General features: G+C 34.9%; 1 protein-coding gene across 1 annotated transcript in view; it reads left to right on the forward strand.

The window, feature by feature from the left end:
* The first annotated feature begins 1752 nt into the window (after positions 1-1752).
* The window catches only part of LOC131932465 (sprouty-related, EVH1 domain-containing protein 2), a 30546-nt gene continuing 8918 nt past the window's right edge, over positions 1753-23380 (forward strand). Inside the window, exons 1-2 of the mRNA XM_059289375.1 lie at positions 1753-1866; positions 8777-9005. Coding sequence (XP_059145358.1) covers positions 1844-1866; positions 8777-9005 — 252 coding nt within the window. The 5' untranslated portion in view covers positions 1753-1843. The remainder of the gene's footprint in view (positions 1867-8776; positions 9006-23380) is intronic.

Below are 23380 nucleotides of genomic sequence, written 5' to 3' on the forward strand. Positions count from 1 at the left end.
GCTCCCCTACACATCTCACTACAAGCTCCCTTACTCAACGTCCTAGCAAACGTACACCCACATCCAGATTGCCAACTGCCTAGTTAGCCCGCAATTACATCCCGACCCACCCAACAGCCCTAGACTAGCCCACAACCACTCCCCCCCACCTAGCCCCCAACAGCATCTTTTTGCCTGGAAGCAAACTCACAAATCAATATCAGTGCCGTATCGCGTCAGATCGAATCATTGGGAGCTCTGGCTACAATCGTTTTCACGACCGGAATTATTGAACTCAGCCCACTGTGCAAGGCGTCATTCTTGTTTTAAGTGTGTGTGTGTGTATGTGCATGTGAGTGTGTATGTACGTGTATGTGTATGTATGTGTACGTGTATGTATGTTGTGTGCACGTGCATCTACACAGTATATATATATACATACATACATACATACATACATATATATATATATATATATATATATATATATATATATATATATATATATATATATATATATATATACATACATACATACATACATATATATATATATATATATATATATATATATATATATATATATATATATATATATAAACACATACGGGGTTAAACACATACAAGGTTACTGTTTCAATAACAGTAAACACATGCCTGAAGTAATAAGTAATAAAATAGTGGAGCCTCTAAAATCACGATTTAATTGAAAATTCAACAGTGTGTGGAACTCACGGGGAGGGGGGTGTTGCATGTTGATGGAAATTAATTTAATTAAACTAGATTTTTTAAAAATATAAAACAATATCCTTTCATACATATACCACCAAAAACCATCATTACATTTTTTAAATAACCGGTAACACATTTTACTAAAAGCAATAATTACACTCGATAACACACTCGGTATGTGTCGCGTTTTAAAATAAAATAAAAACTACTACTAACGGCAAAATAATGCGCTGTTAAAATCCCTCGCCCAACACGTGTAAGGTACACTGCGCTGCTTATGAATGAATTGCGACCAGTTCAATCAATAACACAGCCCTGAGATACTGTGTCATTCACAAAATTGGCCCTCACCCTTTTTGTTTACAGTGTGGCGATGTGACAACAACACACGCTAGCCTGGCCGGGGCATTTGATACTTCATCGCCCGAGCCGCCTCGCGAGGGGCAGGGCGACGCAACATGAATCAAGCGACAATATTATTCGTCTTATCTATTTTCTTGTGCTAGAGAATGTGAGGGTGGGAAGAGGGAGAGAGGGGGGGGATATATCGGTCTTGCCTGTTTGGTGCATCTCGCGTAGAGAAATAATAGAGAATATGGCTTAGTTAGAGGCGTGAAAACCCTTAAAACATTCTCATAAAAATGTACCCATACATTTGTTTAAAATATGCTGACGAATTTTAATGTAATTAATTAACTGCGAAAAATAATAATCGCGGATCTTTTCTGTTTCGAATCCCGACCCTAGCTTAGTCTCACGTTGACAGGAGCTATTTGCATAATGGTGCTCGGACTATATTTGAAATCCTGCATTTTTTTCCTCCCGAATTGTATCACTACGCCCATATAGAAACAATGCATTTTCACGTTTTAATAAGCAGCGATTTGACCCTGATCAATGTCTACGTCGATTTTTATTAAAATTCACGATTTTGTGCTTGCAAAAATAGTTTTAGACCTGAAAGCATTCCGGGGATTGGAACTATTTTTCCAAACCCAAAATATCATTCCATCCATTGTGTGCTTCGCATTTCCTGTCTTGTAAACTGGATGTATAGGGCCTAGATATTTTTCTATAATATTCTTATGTGGTCGATTAGAAAGGCCCCTCCATAAAAAATGACCCGACAAAGATGATAAGAGGGTCAGCCGACAAGTAAGTACCACGGCTTTAGGCCTTAAGAGACGTGTATTGTGTCGTAAAACCGCTGTCTAAATTAGGAAAGGTGACCGATTCAGCCACCAGGCTTTTTCTAAACTTGACAGACATGGACGAACCTCGGAACACCAGAACCTAAAACACCGCTATCTACCGAGACCAATATCGAGGGTTAAATTTCTACCCAGCCTGTGTTTCGATCAAACTAGTGTAATTTTTTAGGGAGGTTTCTCGAACATAATTTGCTTTATTAGATTGTTTGCAGTTTTATTCTGCAACGGTATTTCGACACGGGATGTGCTGTACACAAATTAGTCCGCGATTGTTCATTCATAAACTGTTGTGAATGATAAAGGTCACGGCTTAGAGCGTGGAAAAAACTGACTCAACATCGGCTAGTGGTCATTCATGGCCTTTTTGCCAGATAATAGGAATGATTGTTAATTGCCTAGTGAACGTTGGGGCGATGGTGTTTTTGTTTGGAGACTTCGGTGCTGCTGTTTAATGTTAATTCAACTGGATAATAAAGATCAGATGAGGTGCCAAAGTAGGGCATAGAAGTAGATCCAAAATTAGGAGTGTTTTTCACCTAGGCCTTTACACAGACACACAGTACACATCTTACTGACTTACCTTGTCATTTTTAATTACTTTTGAGGGGGGTCCTTAGGTGTTTGGTTTTTTTTTTTTAAATAAGTTGGCTAAAACTAAAAAGGATACACACAAGCATACAGACAGTGTTAAAGAACCAAAGTAGGATATTTATTTCGGTATGGCAATGTCGAAATAGATAGATCTATCTAGATTGTCTAGATCTAGAAATCTAGAATCTAGATCAATAACTTATAGAATCTAGGCCCTAATTAATATAATCAAGCCAAAACAAAAAAAACGGATTTAAGTTTAACGTAAGTTGAATTTAAAATAGTTTTCTTTTTTTTAAAATTGTTGAAGTAAAAAAAAAAATAGCCAAACCTACAGAGCTGTAGGCTAAAATTCTTATTTGTAAAATGAAATCTAGTTAAAAAGTTTGTACTTTAGCCAAAGTTATTAGACTTAGGCCTAATTACTAATTAGTAATAATTAGACAGTGACAGTTTAGACTTTAGAAAGAGGCATAAAGATCTCTAGATCTAGATCTAGAATCTAGTAGTATTCTATAGGCCTGATCCATTTATTTTAGTCAGTCATCAGCTTAGCTAATTTGTTGAATTTGTAAAACCAAAATAGAATCTAGTTATTTTCACAAATCTGTAAATAACCTCTTAACTAGTCTTAACACACAACTATAGGCAAAATGAATTCTAGATTTTGTAGATCTAGTTAGTGCCCTGCCCTAGCCAAAGGTTTTTAGTTTTTTGACCATTTGTTAGCTGGTTAGACTAATAAAACCTTGTTGCAGTAAACATTGTGGCTCTATCTGTATTAGTAATAGGTCTAATTAGTAATTAGCATATAATATTAGGATTAGGTCTACTAAAAATATTTCTGCTTTATTACAACCCATAGGCCTAGTTAAAGTTAGGCCCATTTTGAAATGAGAAACTCTGAAGCTCAAGTAGATCTAGTAATGTTGTAGTAACAGCCATTGTAGTTTTTGTATTATAACTCTTTTACATGAATATTATGAAATTAGCTGATTAAAAAATGATCTTTAGACCTAAGTATAATATTGTTGGGATTAACAGGAACAAATAAACTGTATGGCCACTAGATTTACAGGTCTGAATCAAAAATAAGATCAGCATAGCCTCTTATGTAGAGATTCCTTAATATGAATAACAACCAGCCATTTAATTAACTACAATTCTTAGAGACTAATATTTTGGCAGAGCGCCTGATAGATACAGATAAGTATTTTAAAATGAAGAACAAAAAAAGTATTCCCAAAAGTATGAAGAAATTATGTTTGATCATCAATGAGTTATTGGAATTAAGTTTTTTTTTAAATACAGACTGTTATAGTAAGGTATAATCTTACAGATATGGGGTAATAAGATTCTATTGCAATTACTTTGAAAGTTGTGAGAAATGTGAACATATTTTTGTTTGTCTAGCTAGTACTATAATTATACTATGATAATTAATTAGCATCGGTCCAATACTAATGCACAATCATTATGAATATATTGAAATATATAACACTAAGTAATTAGGAGCTTATTATTTTATTGGTCACCATATTTGTGTCACTATACAAAATTTTTGTATTTTTTAAATAGTTTATAAGCTATATCATGTAGGCCTACATGATCACATCCACTTTTTATTATAATATAGCTACTGTAAAGTAAAGTAAACCTAACTATACATCATGTAATCTTTATTAAAGATCGCCACATTTGTCTTATGTAGCTCATTTAAGTAAAATAGGTTTCTATTGTAGCTTAAGGTTATAGGCCTATCGAATTTTACAGAATTTATAAACTGAAGCTAAAAAATTAACTTTGATTTATATTATGTTGTTTGATCATGGGTAAATATTAATTAATTCAGTTTTGATAAGCCTTAGTTGGTTAGATTTAGTAGAGGCAGGTAAAGAAATCTCATTTTTTCTTCTTCAAATTTTTACACCAATGTATACAATACAAAAAACTAAATTTTCATAAACTTGTCAATTGATGCAAATGTTTATAAGATAAACAATTTTTAATAAATTGAACTTTTTGCAATTCCTATAATCAAGCACATAAACTGGCCTTAACTATAAGTATTTTTAATCACATAGATAAAAGCATTTAAAAGAATATTTTGGCATCAAACTTAAATTCTATTAGTGTAGGCGGCTCCTTCTGAATCAGCATGAGCTTTAACGTCATTGGTAAGGCAGTATGATATTGGCAACAGTTGGTTGATTCTCTTTTTTTTTTTTTAAATTTAAATTTAACCTAAACAATGTATTGTGTATGCAATAGTGAAGCAGGTGTGAATTGTACCAAGTAAACTAGCTGTATGGGAAAACATGCATTACTGTAACAGACTTTAATTTGTCAGGATGACCAATAAAAAAGTTATATAAAAAGAAAAATTATAAATCACCCTCTGTTAATTTTATGATGGTTTTATGTGGTCTATTAATATACTAGGTGATTTATACCTGAACCTTTAATTATTAGTGAGATTAGCAGTCATTGTATAGGTATAGTCACTTGGCCCTGAAACCAATTCCAAGCTCTGTTTCTTGCTTATAATTCATGGTTGCTTACCTCCTGGTACGACAATTTAAGCAGTTTTAGATACATTAAAGGTTTATGGGAATAATAATATCCGCTAGGCTGCTAACCCGATAGTTTAAGTTCGAATCCAGGTTCAAATTATTGGAACGTCCCTGAGTCCACTCAACTCTGATGGCTACCTTACTCACGTTAGTGAAAGTATTTCAAATGGAGTGGTAATATAAGGATTGGTAGTACAGTTAACTAATATTACCTGTGAATATTTATGCTAACTCTATGCAGAATTCTAACCTAGAGTTATTCATGTGTTACTATTGTTATATCCGGTTTAGTATTAGAGTTATAAGTCTTGGTCAGAAAAAGTAACAAAAAAATTGCAAAAGTTGTGTTTTTTAGCAATCCTTTTTTGTCTAACAGTTTGACAAAATTTTGAATGCTGTTATTCATTTTTAAATGCACATTTCATCATCATCATTACTTTGGACCCTTTGTGGAGCATATGGACACATTTGACTGTACTTAGTTTTGAGCAATTCCTCCAAATCGGGCCCACAACATTTTGGCTGCTTATGCATCTGATGTTTTGGTGTACTACTTTCCTCTTTTCTTGGAGATTCCAATATGATCCCTGTCTTGTGATGTTTGTTGGTTCTCAATAGGTGTGTCCAATCCATCCCCAACATGCAGCATTATATTTCTTTACCAATCAGGTTTTGCCCAGTTTTTTTATCACTTGATGTTGGCATTTCTCTCATGCCACCAGCTGTTCAATATTCTAAGCATGCATCTGTTAGTTATAAATATACATTAGGGGCTGCTTGGTCAATTATTTGAATATACCTTTGTTAACTAAAAAGTTATGTGCTTCTTACTTAGGCTCATGGCTATATGTTGCCTCCTTAACTGAACTGTTCTTGACGGCTTAATTACTTACTAATATAATTGATATGACTGTTGTGTTTAAATGATCGCATAGCTGTATGGTTAATAAAGTCAACTTTGGGGTTTGGTACATTGCAGTATATCTGCAGCAGTCATTGGGTTTTATGTCTGCAGCCAAATAAAAGTAACCCGTCTAGTAAAGGGTCTTAAGTTTCTTTTATTCATTATTTTGTATGGTTAATAAAGTCAACTTTGGGGTTTGGTACATTGCAGTATATCTGCAGCAGTCATTGGGTTTTATGTCTGCAGCCAAATAAAAGTAACCCGTCTAGTAAAGGGTCTTAAGTTTCTTTTATTCATTATTTTGTATGGATAATAAAGTTAACTTTGGGGTTTGGTACATTGTAGTATATCTGCAGCAGTCATTGGGTTTTATGTCTGTAGCCAAATAAAAGTAATAAAAGTCTAGTAAAGGGTCTTAAGTTTCTTTTATTCATTATTTTTTTATTTAAAATATGGCAATAAAGTATATTGGGCATATTCAGTTTTGGCACTATATACACAGACACTAATATGTCAAGTATAAAGAAATTAATTTAGGCATTTTTCAAATTGTTCACTATAACAATTTGATCAGTTTTTTTTTTGTTAACAATATAGATTTTATTTTTGCCTAATATTTGGTTTCAATACATAATACCGGAGGATGGGACGGTATTTGCCTAGTTATAGAGCGGCAGACTGCTAACCTAAAATTCTTGAGGTCGAATCCTGCTTGAAGTTAGTAGAACGTCCCTGAGTTCACCCAGCTTTGATGGGTACCTAACTCACTTTAAGGAAATAGAGGCAGCTGGGCATAGTGCTGACCACACTATCCCTTCATATGCAGAGGTCACAGAAACAGGTGGACTCTACTTCTCTTGCCGCATTAGAAACCTTACTTTTACATAATGCAGGATATGCATTAAACCTCATGCGCCATCTGCTGTGAACATACGTTTAGCAGTAGTATTGTCTTATTGCAACATTTTTAACTTGGTATTTTTCATTACAAGCAGCTTTGCACCACCACGTTTTCTTTTGGGCGTAGAAGAAAAACATCCATTTTATTTTACATACATTTGGAAGATATATATTTTTATTAATGTAATTATAATTAACTCGTATAAAAAGTAAGCTTATTTAGGATTATTTTTAATTAAAGTATCATTCAAAAGTTTGACAATTGCAATTTCTTTTCAATTAATAGAAGATTGTTCTAATCTGCTACATAATTGAGAAAAATTTTAGATTAACAATTAAAGTAGTTATTTTATGGCTGCCAATTAAATCATCTTATATCCAATTATATTTTTGTATAATAGTTCATGCTTTAAATTAAAAATGTTTTCTGAGTTTTGTAAATGTGTGGTCCATTTGTACATCTACGTATTGGTATCCATGAGTAACTATTCCTGCCAGATGCAAACTTAATTGCTAATTATAATAATACTTACGGAATTAATTACTTTAACAGGCCATACAATTAAATTTTCAAATGGCACATTTTAATGTTCAACATTTTTTTAATATATTTTTTAACTCAATGTTTTGACGTTGACAGTATATGGACCATAGGATAACAATCACTTGTGACTGAGATAGTATCCACTTCATTTTTCTCATAGTGTACTTGACCTTAGAATGGAACTACTGTGCACAAGTAGTGTGGGATGTAGGGCCTCGGAATATGAATAAGTGCTAGTGCTTTAGTTGGGGCTATTTTCTTAATGATTATATCAGAACTTAAGTGGATACATTGTGATCCAAGTTTGTGGCAATTAATACCTGGCTCGTCAAACTGTTCATTGTCAAGTTTTATCATCAGATCTGTATGTATTTGAATTATAATTAGCTGATAATTTTAGACTTTTAACCGTTATTTTATTTCATGTTAGAAGTTTGTTTAAAATATATTAAGTTTTTTTTAAGCTGCAACAATACATATAGAACATGTAGTAAAGTCAGTTTTGAGTAAACAACAGACTACATGTTTTAGTACTTTATTCTCCTTGCAATATACATGTGAATTTCTTTCCTAGCCCTCTATTCAAAATTCTTACTGACAATCGTTCATACTACTTTTATACTACATCCTACCTTAGGGAAGTAATACAACAGCACATGACTAACCCCAACAAACTCACACACTCAAATTGCAGGGGATCTACTAAAAAAAAGTGATTTAACTAAAACCTTTTGGTTCCAACTTAAACTCCAAAAAAACCTTTAAGAGGCATCTAGTTTTGTTTATTATATATTCTAAAAAATTTGATCAAGCTAAAGAAAAGTTGGTTTTGTGGTTAAGTCAATACCTAAAATATGATTTATTGGTTGAAATCAGTCAGCAGCATCAATGGCGCATAACCATTTGACACGTATACTTAATTGTGTTGGAAAAGGGTCAGCGAGGTCGAGTCTGTAAAAGCTCATGGTTGATAAACCGAGTTCGATCCCTTCCAGCACTAAAAATTAAGAACGAAGAAGATTTATTGGTCTTAACTTAAAAATTGTATATAAAAATATCAGTTATAAAAAAACGTTTTGCATTGGGGAATAACGAGGTTATTTATAATTTATTTGTGGTAGACTGATGTTGCTTATTTAAAATTGCTTGTTATTATATTAAAAGTTGTATTCATTGGGAGAAACCATGTATATTAAAATTTTCTTTTATATTGTAGTAAACCTAAATAAGTATTGGGTATAATGATTTTTTTTTGTTTCATTTATTAGAGATTACATAGGTGGTTTTATGTTATGGAAAAAAAAAATCGCACTTGCTAACCATGAATTTGTTTGGTCCACAGTGGGGAATACCTGGTGCAAGTTTCTGCACAGGTTATGACAAGGGATGACTCCACTGGAGGCTGGGTACCTATGGGGGGTGGGGGACTCAGCAAAGTCCGACTATGCAAGTTGTCCCCATCAGACTGTGGTGGTGGCAATAACAACGGTGACCGCCAGCAGCTGTCACCGGACAATTACAAACATAAACCTGAGTACGTTATTCATGGAGAAAGGATAGCTGACAATACCGTAAGTTATATTTTTGGCACTCCTTATTTTAAGCACACCTACATATTTCTAGTTTTTGTATTGGTAATAAGATATCAGTCACAGTGTACCCCCTAAGGGGAAATTGCAAGTGTGCGACTTGTATTGTGTGTGCGCTGTGTTCTAAAAGTCTGATATAATAAAATAATTTTACAAAATGACTGCGCTGCAGGTTACCAACTAGTGCGCAACCACGCAGCTTACATGGAACATTGATCACAATTCTTACTCTGAAGGTTAAGGTATTATCTACCTTCAGATAATTGACCATTAATTTAAAGTTTTTTTTAAAATATCACAGAACATCATAAGTAATTAATTTATTATGTTTCTTTACTCTAGATATCTTATGTTGTGTACTTAAAATCTTGTTTCATCTGTTATAATTTATAAAAATATTTGTGTTCTTTCTATGTAACTTATTAATTCTTGTTTATACATTGTCATAAAACTCCTACACTACTACCAAGTGCTATTCAGTAATTCACTGCATCATTAAGCATTTTTCACTTTAATTCTACTTCCAACTGTTGTAAAATTGTATGTTTGGAATTAATTTGCATAAATTAACATGTAGTTTACAAAAAAAACTTCTGGTGTTATATTTTAAAACAAAAAACAAATGTGTCTTCACCTTCATGGGTGTTAAAAAAAATTTACATATTTATAGCTGTAATTATAAAATGGCTAATGACATTTTTGTCCAGAAGTTACAAGGAGCATTCTGGCTAGTCTGCTTGTTACATTTTTCATCTTTCTGTAAAGTCTCTCGTTTTTCTCGGCTATTATATTTTTTTTTTTAAAATTTAGTTGATAAAGTTGCCGGTGGTGTGCAAAATAGCAATAAAACAAGCATTTTCATGCTCCGTTAATTTTAATAATTTATTTCATAGCATGATGTTACTGCTGGGTAATGCTGCTATGTTTTTTTTTTCCCCTGCCAGTCTGCTATTTAATGGTTCGCTTCATACCACAAAAGCCTGTTGAGATTTTTAAATGTCATTTTAAATGTGGTTTATTGTGTAATAATTGCCGCAATTCGTCCACAATAGCTACATTATAAAACATTTTTTATTTATTTTTTATTTTTGGTGCTCAAAAAAAAAGTAAAATTAAAATATTTTTAATTTCATTTTTATGATGGATATGAAATTATATTTATATCTTGAATAGTGTCCTCTCCATTGCTGTTGAGTTCAGTTAGACATTTTTAACATGAGAATACCGACACGCCTAAAACTATGAATGAGGACAGGCTCATTGATTTGTTCTGTACGCCCTTAGTGAATGGGTCAGGCAGTGCTAGCCAGTTCAGTTGGCCAGGTTTTTTTTTTTTTTTTTTGCTGCTAAGTTCGTTAGATCCTAGCGATCTTTGGCTGATTTTTAAAGATTTCTTCAAAAAGATTATTTTTGTTCATTTATATGTACCGGATTAGTTATTCTGGATGTTTGGTTCGTTCTTATCACTCCACATTCGCACGTTCGTATTGGTTCGTATTGGTTGACATGGGCTGTCAAGAAAAAGGAGGGTACTTGGTCTTTTCAGGAATTTAAATATTTTTGGGAGCGAAAATGTTCACAATTCCTTTGTATGTAAAACCAAAGTTTTTTTTTTTCTCCTCTCCAAAATCAGTATTTCGACTTAAAACAAGATCAAATCTTTTAAGTTTTTGAGGGAAGGGCTAAGATGCCACACGTTGCTGCTAAGACTACACGTGATTGTGCCCGTTCATGGTTTTTGTGCTCAATTAGCTACACGGTGTAGCAGAACGGGAGGGGGGGGGGGGCTATTCAACCAGACATACAGGGTATTACCAAAAATTAATATTTTTCTGAGTAATTTACAGTGAAGATGAACAAACATAGCTGAGGTAAAGGGAAAAAAAAAAGGGGGGGGGGGGGTAGCGTAATCTACTTCTCTTCTTGTTGGATTGAGCATTGCTTGTCCATTAGTGACGTCAGCAACCATGATGCAAGGGCGTCCTGCTTTTTGTGACTATAATTTACATTGGTGGGGGGGGGGGGGGGTGTGAGCTAGGCCTAGCTTAATTTTTTTCAAGTTAAATGAAGTTATTCTACATATTTATATTTTTATTTTGTTTAGATTTATAGTAATTGGGTGTGTAACGTATGCCTTTGTGACTATAGGTTGAAAATGTTATGGTAAAATAGCGGTGACGTCATGTATAGACAACTCGTTAATTGTTTTATGGGGGGGGGGGGGGGTCATCACTTAAACGAGCCTAATACACTATCACTTCAAATGTCGAGGGGGAAAAAAGAGCAAATGAACTCTACTTCATCTGCCCCAAAGATCATCATCTACCCCAAAGATCATGATCTACCCCAAAGATCTTTAGGTCTTAAAGAGTAACCCGTATTAAGTCTAGTCTCTTTAAAACAAAACATCCTACGAAGTCCTATTACTGTGTTCATTTTTTTCTCACATAATTCAGCCCTCTGAGTAAATATACACTCGTTTATACTCGTTCTCTTGTGGTTTTGTTAATTCAAACAACTTTACCATTATTAATTTGGTGTGTATACTAATTTGCCTGTGTGGTATTTCTAATAAAACACGTTCTATGAGACTGGTACATGTCAGTGAATCGATTCACAAGCAACGCCAACCTGCCTCGGGTTATAAAGTATCAGCAGCAATGGGTAGCAAGTTAAGGCCTCCTTGTAGATTGTAAAGGGAACAGTGTCAAAACGACGATAAGGCAATTATTCTACTGGGCTGTATTTTTTTTGTTGTTGCTGCGAACTACAAACAAGACACTCTTTTAAAAACAAAACTTAGCAGCCTGGAGATATGGCTAAATAAAGTCTTTTTATGAATAGTGTTTCTTTTTAGTAAGGCATCTCGCCTGGGGGGGGGGGGGGGGGGGGGGGCATCGGAGCACGCCCATCCCCGGACAAAATAGAATATCATTTATATTTAAATATATACAGTAACCATTGTCGTAATCCCCTCCCCCCCCCCCCCCCCCCCCCCCCCCCCCCGGTTACATCCTAACTACTCCCCCCCCCCCCACAACCGACGAAAAATGTCTAAAAGAAACCCTGACAAGGAAAGCTCGTACTTACGTCTACCAACCCTATATTGTTACTACTACATTGTACTGCACACCTGCACATAATAGTTTCAGTTATATATATATATATAATGGTTTGATAGTTATGCCTGGTTTGATTTTACTCGAGATAGATAGATTAGATAGATAGATAGATAGATAGATAGATAGATAGATAGATAGATAGATAGATAGATAGATAGATAGATAGATAGATAGATAGATAGATAGATAGATAGATAGATAGATAGATAGATAGATAGATAGATAGATAGATAGATAGATAGATAGATAGATAGATAGATAGATAGATAGATAGATAGATAGACTAAATACAATATCTTAGTTTTAGTTAGAATGCTGGTTTCCATTCACAAGCAGTTTTTTTTTAAGGAGATAGGACGGGAAGAAAAAAAAATCATTGAGGGATGGTTCCACGCACTCTGAAGGGTGTGTGAAATTCCTGGTCCGTGTTGTTTTTACCTGCCTTCTCTCCTAAAAGACGCGGCCCATCCCAATTCATTACCTGAACGTTTATGACTGGCAGAGTTTTAGTACAGTTTTAAAACTTTTTTTTTAACCAACTTCCGGACAAAACAAGTTGAAGATCAACTGCTAAAAGGGGAGTAACTAAAGTAACACAGGGGAAGTAACTCACGATCGAAGTTTGTTAGTTACAAGTTTAGGTGGGTGTAGCGTTGTGGAACGTAAATCACTCACGGGACGATGCTAGGAGCCCTACCCTGCTAGTTAAGCTTGCAAGAGTCTACGTGACAGTCGATGATACTGCGTTTCATCTGACACCAATCAGATGAGGCGGATGCACGTGTAAAATTAATTATGGTGGGTCCTTTACACAGTTTGAGAGTTATTGATTTTGAAATTATGTGGGGGTGCACTGCCTTTGTTTTGAATGGAAGGAATGAATATATTATACCTAACACTTCGTAGTAATAATGTCGATATGTATATATTTATGTATATATATCTAAATATGTCTAAATAGATTTGGATTTAGATATGTATATATATATATGGATTTAATTATGTATATAAAAATGTCAATTCCGATTTATGTAAATTCCGATATGTCTGTATCTATAGCTATCAATATCCATATGTATGTATATATACATATATATATATATATATATATATATATATATATATATATATATATATATATATATATATATATATATATATATATATATATATATATATATATATATAATGTATAATGTGCCATAATTCTGGGGGAAATATCCCGCAAATTATGCTATAGAGAGGGTTTCACCTTGAGCTCCATTAAATAGGCTCATACGTTACGCTATGAGCGTTCCACTAACAGACTTAGCTCCATTTCATTCCTGGACAGGCTATAATGACTTGACACTGGTGACCGATCAGTATCATTCTTTCTTCACACACCTATAACTGATGCAGGACTTGAATATATAGGTACATAGGACGACAAGATAAACACATAGCCCTAGCACTACAATACTAAGACTGCCCGAACCTTCTTACCCAGCAACAACTACACTACTGTACTTAAACGTCACATTCTTGTTTACCTATTCACTCTGTCAACATTTTTAATTTATATAATATCCTCACACAACACTCATACTCTCGCAACCTTACCACACACTTGATGACATGTATTTATCTATCACCATGTAGCATAGCAGCCCAAAGACAAAGAATCCTGACTTACTCCCCCTTACGACAAGCTGTTACTGGTTGGAAATCCCGAAAACTATCAAAAGCAATGAGGCAAGCTAATTGTACCGAGTGATCCTCTCGGTTCATTACCGGGTCATGTAGCCAGTAAATTGTGCAAATGAACAGCATAATAAAATACACTCGGTAGTACTCTACGCGATGGGTACCCTTGGCTTAGCCGTACCACCCCAGTGATATTGTTTGGGTCGGATTTTTTTGTTTTAAAAATAGCTAGTTTATGTAAACATTTACAACTATAGGTCCCAACTATTTTTTTCTACATTTTTTAAGGAACTTATTTATATATGTATGTATATATAAATATGCATGTGTGTATATATACATACATACATACATATTTATATATACAGACATATATACATACATATTTATATATACAGACATATATACATACGTTACTTTAAAATGTATGTATATATATATATATATATATATATATATATATATATATATATATATATATATATATATATATATATATATATATAATCGGTTTAAGTTTGGGTTAGGTATTGCCCATTGGTTGTGGCAATGCGCAATATTGAATTTCCGTAGTCGTTGCTCCATTTCCGGCCCAACACGAAAGTACAGTCTCTCTTCTACAAAAACAAAATTGTACTGGCCAACGCCTCGTTCACTCAGGGGAGAGAACTGAAAGGTCATAACCAAGGGCAGGTTACTTTTAAAAAAAAATACACCTAACGATTGGAGCAGCTTATCCGGCCATCTACAGTATCGAACCGCTCATTACATCAGCCGAGGTTTCCAGAGAATGGGCGGGGTTTAAAAAAAATAATCATTCAGCTTCATTTGAGAGGTGCGTGCATTTCAAATCCTTGAAGGTCCGCGTACATATTTACTTACTTTGAAGAAATAGTTAGCTTTCTCTCCACCCTCTTTCTCTAACCTTGACATTTCACTCTGATAAATACAACTGAGAATAATATCCCCCCCCCCACACACACCACACACACACACACATAGTCTTTAAAATTACAAAGTCGATAACAGTTATACCTTACAACCTCACTCATTGAATATTGTTTTACAAATAATGTCTAATAATACAAATCGACGCTATATTTGTAACACCCCCGTACCTAATCCTTGAACTTTCACCTTGATAAATACAACGAAATTCATTGTGAGATAACGCTTATCAAACAGCGGTACTTCCTTTCGCGGTGACTAATAGTTTTTAATATAAACTACATGAAAGTGTTCAGCCAGTGTACCGAAAGGGAGATAATGCGAAAACTAGTAAGCGTGAATGGGATGGCCTTGTTTTCGATAACCTCGAACTTATGCCTAAGTCGTTTAACTTTTTTATTCTCACACGACTAAACTTGAACTGTCGTGGCATAATCAAATAGTGATAGTTTTAAAAAGTGTATTACTATTAATATAATCAAAACAATGTTGTATTAACGTAAACAATTTAAGAAAGCATAGTTTTGTTGTTTTGTTTTTTACATAAGTAAAAACAAAACATTTGGCGTTTATGAAGGTTGGCATTTTTTTTTAAAGTTTTCTTTTACCCGTCATGCAGAGCCAAAAGCATTTCGATCTATAAATAGTCCTTAACTTTAAAGCTAATACCATTGATACGATACTCAATATCCTTGGCGACGAACTGCAGCAAAATGGACAAGTGTCTTCCATTTTTACTTTCTCGTATATACGTAGTATAGAGAAAGTATTGTAATCGTGCAAAAAAAAAAAATCGAGATTTTTACAAATCTCGACGTTTTACACCTCACTGATACGGAAAAACATAATTTTGCAATCTTGTCCGTATGTCTGTGTGTGTGTGTGTGTCTGTCTGTCTGTCTGTCTGTCCGTGTGTAAACACGATAACTTGAGTACCGTTACAGCTAGGTTGATGAAATTTCATATATAAGTATTTTATCAAAATCGTAGATCCGTATCAACTTTTGAGCGATTTCCGACAACCGGAAGTGGTACTTTTTCTACTTTGAATTTTTCAAAAGCCTATAACTTGAGTACTATTTCAGATAGATAAATGAAATTTCACATGTAAGTAAAAGATCTAATTCTCTACCTTCTGTTAAATTTTGAGTAATTTCCGTTGACAGGAAGTAGTAATTTACGCTACTTCCGATTTCTCAAAAAACTAATGTAAATTTTAAAAGTAATAATAATATTGCGCACTATTATGCGCTTTTTTATTTCGCGTTCACTTGGTGTGCAATTAATTAGTCTACGAGATTTTATTCTATTTTTAAAACTTTAAGTATTTAAAATGGATTAAAAATCATGTCTATAGCCCGAGTTCCCATCCCCTGTTGTTTTATATAAGAATATTCGAGAAAGTTTAGGGGAGATCACTACCGGTTTATTACTCATTGTATCATACTTGCTACATTTACCTCGTTTATTGTTTCATCGTGTGTGTTAGTTAAAAGGTAGATATTAATTAATGTCTACCTTTTGAAAAAGATATCATTTCTTTCTACTTTTTGAAACTTGTCTCATTTCTTCCTACCTTTTGAAACTGGGCTAATTTCTACCTTTTGCAAGGATCTCGTTTCTATTCGAAATATTGAATTCAGCTGTTCACAGCATACAGGACAGCCTTTTCCCCTTTCAGCTGTTTTCATCCGGTGACCTATATACTCTCTTTTCTTCTTCTTCGTTCTTATTTTTAAGTGTTGGTAAGGAACCCCTCCAACACAATTAAGTATACGTGACTCCGATTTCAGCCTGCCTTTCATTTTGGATTTGCTACCATAGTAAGAACAAACTACAAGGCAGCCGTTGTTTGATTTTGGAGTTGTCTCTCCTAGAAGAGTGGCTATCCCCAGCTAAAGAGCCTCATCTGCCCGAGGATTCGAACTCGAGAATTTTCGGTTCAGCATCCATGAGCTTTACCGACTCGACCACACCTTCTAATTTTACAGTTCGCGTGCAATCTTTAGGTGTAACCCATTCCATCACATAAAACATACGACGGCCACTTACTTCTATTGGCTAGTCGATACACATAAGCTCATACTGTTTGTGTTTTGTAATGTATAGCATTGGCTTTAGGTTGCTTATGACAAGCAGATCAAACAGATAGTACCAATCTACTATTTTCTGAACTGTTTAAAAAATCTATCAGCTCACCAATCAGGATGTTATTTTATTATGTTTTAAGGTTTAAGCTATAACTCTTAAAAAAAAAAAATAACGAAATATTTTTCAAACTGTAAACATTTGTTAGAACTTGTAGTTCTATAGAAATATGTGCATTATCTATATAAAGAATTGTAAATTATCTTAATTTATGTACACCCATTGTGGATATTAGAGACACAGACACATACGCTCCATCGTTGGCCTACTAGATTTTGGACGATTTCGCTTAAGTTGGGCCCATGACATTCCGGCTGCTTCGGCCTCAATGACAACTGATCTTTTCCAAGTTCGTATTGGCCTACACCCACTTTCTCTTGGGGGTTCCAATCTGGCGATGCACCCCGATCAACCACGAAATTATCGCTGGAAGGGGTAGAGTTATAGTTAACTAACCTTGATTTAACCTTAGCCCTAGTCCTAGCAAATTATTATATTTAAAAAAAAAACACAACAGAGGGCTACAGCCTACTAGAACCTTAATAGATTTATCTTTCATATATTAATAATATTTAGGGTGGTTGAATTTTGGATGACACTTTTAAAATAACATGGCGACTAGAACCTCGGCATAGTTGTAATTTGTAAAGAACCCTTTCGAACTTGACGGTTTACGGAACGGGTGAGGTAGAGTTCACCTGTTTCATCGACCTCGGCATAAGAAGGGATAGTGTGGCCAGCACTATGCCCAGCCGCCTTTTACTTAACCTAACGTGAATCAGGTACCCATCAGAGCTGGGTGGACTCAAGTACGTCGTACTGACTCGAGCCCTAGATCCGAACTCGTCACTTTCAGGTTAACAATCGAACGCTCTACCACATACACCTACTTGAACAAAAAAATTCACATGACTAGTTTTTTTAAGGACCATCCATCACTTTGAAGTGATGACCAAAATGATGATACATAGGCCTACTTCAATGTAACTTCTACGGGGTCCGCGCTAATTAGGCCGTTACAGTTTCACAGTCTACAGCAAGCTGTTGGCGGACACCTGGTTAACATTATTCACCCTCGGCTGTGTAGGAATTATATTCCAACTATGGGACCGTGTGTGGACTATGTTCGAACTATGGGGTAATGCCGGGATTATGCTCGAACTACGAGGCTGTGGCGCACTTTGAGTTTATACTATTTTCGGGGGTTATGGCGGGATTTTGTTCGAACTATGAGATTATGCTATGTTCGACCTATTGGGCTATGACGGGATTTTGTTCGAACTATGAGATTATGCTATGTTCGACCTATGGGGATATGTCAGATTTTGTTCGAACTATGAGATTATGCTATGTTCGACCTATTGGGCTATGACGGGATTTTGTTCGAACTATGAGATTATGCTATGTTCGACTTATTGGGCTATGTCAGATTTTGTTTGAACTATGAGATTATGCTATGTTCGACCTATTGGGCTATGACGGGATTTTGTTCGAACTATGAGATTATGCTATGTTCGACTTATTGGGCTATGTCAGATTTTGTTCGAACTATGAGATTATGCTATGTTCGACTTATTGGGCTATGTCAGATTTTGTTTGAACTATGAGATTATGCTATGTTCGACTTATTGGGCTATGTCAGATTTTGTTCGAACTATGAGATTATGCTATGTTCGACTTATTGGGCTATGACGGGATTTTGTTCGAACTATGAGATTATGCTATGTTCGACTTATTGGGCTATGTCAGATTTTGTTCGAACTATGAGATTATGCTATGTTCGACCTATTGGGCTATGACGGGATTTTGTTCGAACTATGAGATTATGCTATGTTCGACTTATTGGGCTATGTCAGATTTTGTTCGAACTATGAGATTATGCTATGTTCGACTTATTGGGCTATGTCAGATTTTGTTCGAACTATGAGATTATGCTATGTTCGACTTATTGGGCTATGTCAGATTTTGTTTGAACTATGAGATTATGCTATGTTCGACCTATGGGGATATGTCAGATTTTGTTCGAACTATGAGATTATGCTATGTTCGACTTATTGGGCTATGACGGGATTTTGTTCGAACTATGAGATTATGCTATGTTCGACCTATGGGGCTATGTCAGATTTTGTTCGAACTATGAGATTATGCTATGTTCGACCTATGGGGATATGTCAGATTTTGTTCGAACTATGAGATTATGCTATGTTCGACTTATTGGGCTATGACGGGATTTTGTTCGAACTATGAGATTATGCTATGTTCGACCTATGGGGCTATGTCAGATTTTGTTCGAACTATGAGATTATGCTATGTTCGACCTATGGGGATATGTCAGATTTTGTTCGAACTATGAGATTATGCTATGTTCGACCTATTGGGCTATGACGGGATTTTGTTCGAACTATGAGATTATGCTATGTTCGACTTATTGGGCTATGTCAGATTTTGTTTGTACTATGAGATTATGCTATGTTCGACCTATGGGGATATGTCAGATTTTGTTCGAACTATGAGATTATGCTATGTTCGACTTATTGGGCTATGTCAGATTTTGTTTGGACTATGAGATTATGCTTTGTTCGACCTATGGGGTTATGTCAGATTTTGTTCGAACTATGAGATTATGCTATGTTCGACCTATGGGGATATGTCAGATTTTGTTCGAACTATGAGATTATGCTATGTTCGACTTATTGGGCTATGTCAGATTTTGTTTGAACTATGAGATTATGCTTTGTTCGACTTATTGGGCTATGTCAGATTTTGTTCGAACTATGAGATTATGCTTTGTTCGACCTATGGGGTTATGTCAGATTTTGTTCGAACTATGAGATTATGCTATGTTCGACCTATGGGGATATGTCAGATTTTGTTCGAACTATGAGATTATGCTATGTTCGACTTATTGGGCTATGTCAGATTTTGTTTGAACTATGAGATTATGCTTTGTTCGACTTATTGGGCTATGTCAGATTTTGTTCGAACTATGAGATTATGCTTTATTCGACCTATGGGGTTATGTCAGATTTTGTTCGAACTATGAGATTATGCTATGTTCGACTTATTGGGCTATGACGGGATTTTGTTCGAACTATGAGATTATGCTATGTTCGACCTATGGGGCTATGTTAGATTTTGTTCGAACTATGAGATTATGCTATGTTCGATCTCTGGGGCTATGACGAGATTTTGTTCTAACTAGAAGGTAATGCCAAGAAAATGTTCGAACTATGGGACTATGTTTTGTTCGACGTACGGGTTAATATTTGACCTACGGACTTATGCCAGGTTTATGTTCGACCTTGTCTATAAGGTCAAGGTCATACAGTAAGTAAACTCATTGATTCTCCATAGTACAGCTGTACATGGCTCAAGATCTGTGTGGGTGTAGACTGTATTTGTTCCTTATTTTCTATTTCCTCTTTCACATTTGAGGCGGCCTTCAACCCCACCCCCCCTGAACTTTTCACTTAGCACTGTGCTACAAAAGAACAACGAAGACCTGTCTTGCAGCTATGATATAAAACGTTAACTAGTCTAGAAGTCACGGATTTTCACTCGTACTTTTTATTTAAAGAATGATTGTGTAGTGGTGTGTTACAATCCCCCCCCCCCCCATCCCCATCCCCAACACGGATACCGGAAGTGTGTGATGCCGAGTGATGGGGAAACCACGTTGATCGTGTAAACGAACGGCCCCGATAACTGCTAACAGGAAGTCAATTTTAACGTTCGCCTTGCCACTATAGACTACTTGGACTGCGTGTTTGCGCACATGCGTGTGTGTGTGTGTGGAGGGGGGTGTTGTTAATATTGCTGTTCAGAGTGCTGTCCCCTGAAACTAGTTACTCTTCAAACTTGAAAGAAAAATAAAAAGAAAAGTTGGCAGAATCTTAACATGCCGTTTTAGCCATTCATAAATGACGTCAGTATTATGGGGTTGAAGAGCAAGGTCATTCATTTATGACGTTATAAGTGGTATTAAGAAATGTGACGTCATACAAAGACGCGCGAATTTATTTCAAGACGTTTTAAGTATAGCTGAAGCTCGGGTGCCTGGTCTGATAAAATATCCTTTCAGTTTGGTTAAAAGGCCCATGGTATGCTATTAGATCTATATATTTCATCACGCGAACATTTTGATTGTATTGTGACGACACATGGGTTCATAAATTATGTGTTCTCGTTGTTATGTATCGGTGATTATTCTTGAATTTTTGTTAAAGTTCTGATAATGATTGATCATTAAATAATAATCAATATCATATTTCTGTTGAGTTGTACATTTTCATTGTAGTTATATTTGGATTTTGGTGTACTTTAAATATTTGAAATTTGTGTATTACTGCCATTTTTACTTGTCTTTTTTTTCTTTTAGTATATGCCAATTTTTAAAACATGTTTGATTTGTCTGTATAAATTATTTGGTAATTTCTGCCCAACACGCTTACTACACGTAGGATGGATGGGAGAGATTAGTGACGTCATATTTAATGTAGTCTTTTTTATCTGTATCGCGAGACTTGTGTGAATGGAGTTTTTATTTTTTATAAATTAATCTTTGCGATATCGCTGTTGGCATAGAGTTTGGGGAGGGTTTTTTTTTTTAAAATAAATTCATTGTCACTGTGCAATTTAAAGGTTAAAGCCAATGTAAAAATGAAATAAACCACTAACAATACTATTGTTAGAATACAATACTATTGTATAGTATTGTAACGTTATAACATTTTTTATCTAGTTCCCATTTTGACATGACAATTTAAAAAACAAACTACACCAATATTTTTTTTATTTAAAAAACAAAAGCTATTTTTATGAAGATGCGGGGTTGATTCTTCATTCATTTTGTTCATATCTGACATTTTCTACTACTTTTTGTAAAACTTTCTGAGATATGTCTGAGCCTCAATACAGCGGTACTAAGAAACGGAAGTTCAAACTAATCACGTGATGTGGTTGCTCTCAGTATATATTCCCCTACCTGATTCGCCATCCGGTCTTTGAAAAAAGTCTAGTTAGAAGTAAGCCGTTTAATTATATGATGGTGATGAACATTTGAAAAAAACTCTTTTAGTAACAGGGATTAGATAATTAGCCTTTATTCTTTATGTTTTGAAGATGTATCAGATTATCTTTTTTTTCTCATGTTTTGATAATGTATAAATATGTGTTTAAAGTTCTATATTCTATATGATTTAGTACATTATTTGCCCCATTATATTTTAATTTACTTGTTAAATTACGGTTGGTATTTATAACTTTACTGTTAATAAATTCTACACTTACTGCATTGTCTACAACGACGTTTTGATGGCGTAGGCCGCCTAACAACGGCTTCCCATCATCTTTGATGGTGTACTAGTTTTTATCATGTTTTGGTGTACACGTTTTCATTCTATTTTGGTGTACACGTTTTCATTGTTTTCATGGTGTACATGTTTTCATTATGTTTTCATGGGGTACACGTTTTCATTCTGTTTTCATGGTGTATATGTTTTCATGGTGTACACGTTTTCATTCTATTTTGGTGTACACGTTTTCATTCTGTTTTCATGGGGTACACGTTTTCATTCTGTTTTGGTGTACACGTTTTTCATTATGTTTTGGTGTACACGGTTTTCATTCTGTTTTGGTGTACACGTTTTCATTCTGTTTTGGTGTACACGTTTTCATTGTTTTCATGGGGTACACGTTTTCATTATGTGTTGGTGTACACGTTTTCATTCTATTTTCATGGTGTGCAAGTTTTCATTCTGTTTCGGTGTACACGTTTTCATTATGTTTTCATTGTGTACACGTTTTCTTCATGTTAGGTACACCTAACGACTGTTTATTACTTTCCACTCCTGAGTTCTGTTTCATCATATTAAAAAAAAACCATTCCCACCTAGCAAAAGTTAGACTAAGTTTCCCGTTCATAAATCGCGTTGGACTTCATCCAGCTCACTTAGAGGGAGAGAGTGAGAAAGTGAGAGAGAGAGAGAAGAAAAACTAGTTTCCGTTCAGTCGAATAAACCATTTTGCATGAATGTGAACTTAGGGTCTGTGTGAACAGAACCACATTAAACTATCGTCGTGTAAACTATCGTAAACACAACCACATGTAAACTGTCATCGTGAACACAACCACATTAAACTATCATCATGAACACAACCACATGTACACTATCATCGTGAACACAACCACATTAAACTATCACCGTGAACACAACAACGTGAAACTACCATCGTGAACTCAACCACATTAAACTATCATCGTGAACTCAACCACATGTAAACTATCGTGAACACAACCACATGTAAACTATCATCTTGAACACAACCACATGTAAACTATCATCTTGAACACAACCACATTAAACTATCATCGTGAACACAACCACATGTGCAATATGATCTTGACCACAACCACATTAAACTATCATTGTGAACACAAACACATGTAAACTA

This window comes from Physella acuta, unplaced genomic scaffold (assembly GCF_028476545.2).
Source record: "Physella acuta isolate Inbredline_101_S28 unplaced genomic scaffold, ASM2847654v3 ptg002183l, whole genome shotgun sequence".
Classification (NCBI taxonomy): Eukaryota; Metazoa; Mollusca; class Gastropoda; family Physidae; genus Physella; species Physella acuta.